The 3744-nt window shown below is 39.1% G+C and overlaps 1 protein-coding gene and 1 pseudogene across 1 annotated transcript; both read right to left on the bottom strand.

Annotated features, from left to right (window-relative positions):
* Nucleotides 1-1186: 1186 nt before the first annotated feature.
* LOC149201881 (putative glycosyltransferase 7) lies at nt 1187-1600 on the bottom strand. The gene has a single exon (XM_089401398.1). It carries the CDS (start codon nt 1598-1600, stop codon nt 1187-1189), a length of 414 nt encoding a protein of 137 aa, XP_089257524.1.
* A 275-nt stretch (nt 1601-1875) lies between these two features.
* LOC149201882 (galactomannan galactosyltransferase 1 pseudogene) lies at nt 1876-3180 on the bottom strand (annotated as a pseudogene).
* Between the last annotated feature and the right edge of the window lie 564 nt (nt 3181-3744).

Genomic DNA, 3744 nt, shown 5'->3' on the forward strand with positions numbered 1-3744 from the left:
TTTTGTTTTCTTCTGTGTATATAGTCTTCAGCAAACACAGATATTGGTAGATAAGAGGGCATATGACCTATCCTTGCTAATGGGAGGATACTCAAATATACAGCCATGTCCGTTGTGACCCTTATGGATCTTCCTTTTGTTTTCTTCTATGTATATAATCGACACTCTCATGGAGAATTTTGAATTGTATTGAGTAAAAATTTTAAGGTGCACTTATTTCAAGACCTGGGAGATGAAGGGGAGTTTTGAACTCGAGCATCTGCAACTACTGTTAGTTATAGAACGACGGTTTGAGTATTATGAAATATATGAGAAAATAAATTGCACTGAATAATGAATTTGGTTTTACAGGGCAATTAAATACTCATTCTATCCATAATAAAATGGGCCTCAGTTAAAATCTTAGCAAAGGACTCATACAGAGGACTCTGAGTCCCCATCACAGCCCACCTCTCCATGAAATCCATGGACCATTCACAGTTTCGCATAAGAAAAACCCCTGCATTGATTCCCAACCAACTCCTTTTCTTATAAACATTTTGCTCCCATCCATGGACTATTAAATTGTAGTCCTTGTACTTGTCCAATGGGTGCTCAAATTCCATGTCCGTGATCACAGCATCTGAGTCCATCCACCATATCCACTCAGCTTCAGGGTGAGCCACCATGGCTGCCCTAATCAAAGGAATTTTGGCCCAGAACGTGAACATTTTCTGATTAAGGAGGATTTGGTTTTACAGGGCGATTAAATACTCATTCTATCCATAATAAACTGGGCCTCTCTCTAGTATCTTTATGGAGTTATTTATGCTAAATAGTAGCTAAAATCTAATCTAAAATGAATAGATGCCATCGTTTACTACTACAGAGAGGAATTTTATGAATCGAAATGAATTGGACTATAAATCTATTAATCGAATTGGACTAACAGCTACAGATTGATGCTGAGGCCTCCGAAATCCATAAATCCTGAGCACCTGATCATCTGCAAAATCCAGAGATCTCTCCATACCATTCCAACAATCTTATGCCTTGTATATGGGGTTATGGTTCCCACTACAGGGTTGACACCTAGTGAAGTGAGTCACAAATGGCCTCCTCTCTAAAAGCCCAGCCCAAATTTCCTTCAAATAATGCTCTCGCTTCTCTGCATACAGTCTGGCACTTTTCTCAGCATATCTGCGCCTCAGCTCTGGATGTTTGGCATCCATGGCATCATATATCTTACATTCTCAAAATTCCCAACAATGTCCAACCAATAAAACTGAAAAAAATAGTCATTCTCAATATAAATCATGCTGGTCCATTTCTTCTTCTCTTTGATCATAAGATAAATAAGTGCAGACTTGTCATCAGATTTAGTTAGAGCTCTGTCAGGCAGCACATCAGTTAAAATCTTAGCAAAGGACTCATACAGAGGACTCTGAGGCCCCATCACAGCCCACCTCTCCATGAAATCCATGGACCATTCACAGTTTCGCATAAGAAAAACCCCTGCATTGATATCCAACCAGCTCCTTTTCTTATAAACATTTTGCTCCCATCCATGGACTATTAAATTGTAGTCCTTGTACTTGTCCAATGGGTGCTCAAATTCCATGTCTTTGATCACAGCATCAAAGTCTATCCACCATATTGCCCTAATCAAAGGAATTTTGGCCCAGAACGTGAACTATTTCTGATTAATGAGGATTTGGTTTTACAGGGTGATTAAATACTCATTCTATCCATAATAAAATGGGCCTCTCTCTAGTATCTTTATGGAGTTATTTATGCTAAAAAGTAGCTAAAATCTAATCTAAAATGAATAGATGCCATAGTTTACTACTACAGAGAGGAATTTTATGAATCGAAATGAATTGGACTATAAATCTATTAATCGAATTGAATCGGACTAACAGCTACAGATTGATGTTGAGGCCTCCGAAATCCATAAATCCTGAGCACCTTATCAACTGCAAAATCTAGAGATCTCTCCATACCATTCCAACAATCTTCTGTGTTGTATATCGGGTTATGGTTCCCACTGTAGGGCTGACACCTAGTGAAGTGATACAAAAATGGCTTCCTCTCTAAAATACCAACCCAAATTTCCTTCAAATAACCCTCTCGCTTCTCTGCATATAGTCTGGCACTTTTCTCAGCATATTTGCGCCTCAGCTTTGGATGTTTGGCATCCATGGCATCATATATCTTACTTACATTCTCAAAATTCCCAACAATGTCCAACCAATAATACTGAAAAAAATAGCCATTCTCAATATAAATCATGCTGGTCCATTTCTTCTTCTCTTTGATCATAAGATAAATAAGTGCAGACTGGTCATCAGATTCAGTTAGAGCTCTGTCAGGCAGCACATTAGTTAAAATCTTAGCAAAGGACTCATATAGAGGACTCTGAGGGCCCATCATAGCGCAACTCTCCATGAAATCCATGGACCATTCATAGTTTCGCATAAGAAAAACCCTTGCATCGATTCCCAACAAGCTCCTTTTCTTATAAACATTTTTCTCCCATCCATGGACTATTAAATTGTAGTCCTTGTACTTGTCCAATGGGTGCTCAAATTCCATGTCTGTGCTCACAACATCTGAGTCCATCCACCATATCCACTCAGCTTCAGGGTGAGCCACCATGGCTGCCCTAATCAAAGGAATTTTGGCCCAGAAAGTGAACATTTTCTGATTAAGGAGGATTGTGTTGTAAAACATGTCCAAGCCATGGATTCTGCAGTAATCCTGCTTGTTCTTGAAGCACCTCAGAAGCAGATGATCCCCAATTGGGTTCTTGCAGGGATAAGGCTGTGAGCCTGTCAATACCAAGATACGAGGCCTCCCTCCTTCTGTATAGTTCTTTATATGAGGATGGGCCTGCAACCATTTTTGTCTCTTGAGGTCCCAGTTTTTTACAGTGCTCCCCACAGTGTAACTAAAGTCAGAATCAGCATAGAAATTATCAGAACTTTCCTCCCACTCATCCATTGATCGATACAAGGATTCCTCTTCTTTCTCATTCATTTCATGTTCATTGCTCTGAAACCCCGCGCAAAAGCTACTCCGGTGGCTCAGCAAAATAAGAGAACCTAGGTCGCACTGTTGAAGGGAGGAGCGAAACAGAGGGCAACTACGGTTCAACCCCCAGCCCCTCCGCTTCGCTAACCCTGGAATAACCAGCGACATATATTAAGTTTCAAGGGTTCGCTGCAACTGTTATTTTTTAGTTATAACTATATTTTTTATTAACGGTGTCAAATAGTTTAATCGTCTAACATCAGATCGGATGGATCATAGTAAGACAGGTAAGACAAGAGGGGAATTGATTTCAGAGGGAACACCTTACGGCGTAATTACTCTACATCAAGTTGAACTCGGCGCAAAAGATGAAAAATTAGAAGAATCCTACTATTGTTGTATATTGGTTCCTTCAATAATAGCTTTTGGATGACATTGTTTGCTTGAAGAGATATTTTCTTAATGTACCATAACCAATTGACATAGGTTCTATCATAGTGCATAGCATTCTACATATGCATTTGTGGAGTAACTCAGAAACAGTGCCCCATCTCCATAGAGTTTCATAGTTTTTCTATACATATCAAACAGTGGTGGTGCCATATGCACACTTTTGTTATAAATTAGAAATGAGATACTCTTGTCACCTACAATATAGGATGTGGTAGCTATTCAAAGGATAATTCTTATATTGCCAACAATGGAAACTTTTATAATTTTATATCATCTAAT

Source organism: Pinus tabuliformis, chromosome 2_1, assembly GCF_031772625.1.
Source record: "Pinus tabuliformis cultivar Carrire ecotype Pingquan chromosome 2_1, CPIR1, whole genome shotgun sequence".
NCBI lineage: Eukaryota > Viridiplantae > Streptophyta > Pinopsida > Pinales > Pinaceae > Pinus > Pinus tabuliformis.

Excerpts from the sequence above, each read along its gene's own strand:
- LOC149201881 (XM_089401398.1), bottom strand. The coding sequence starts at position 1,600 with ATGGAATTTGAGCACCCATTGGACAAGTACAAGGACTACAATTTAATA.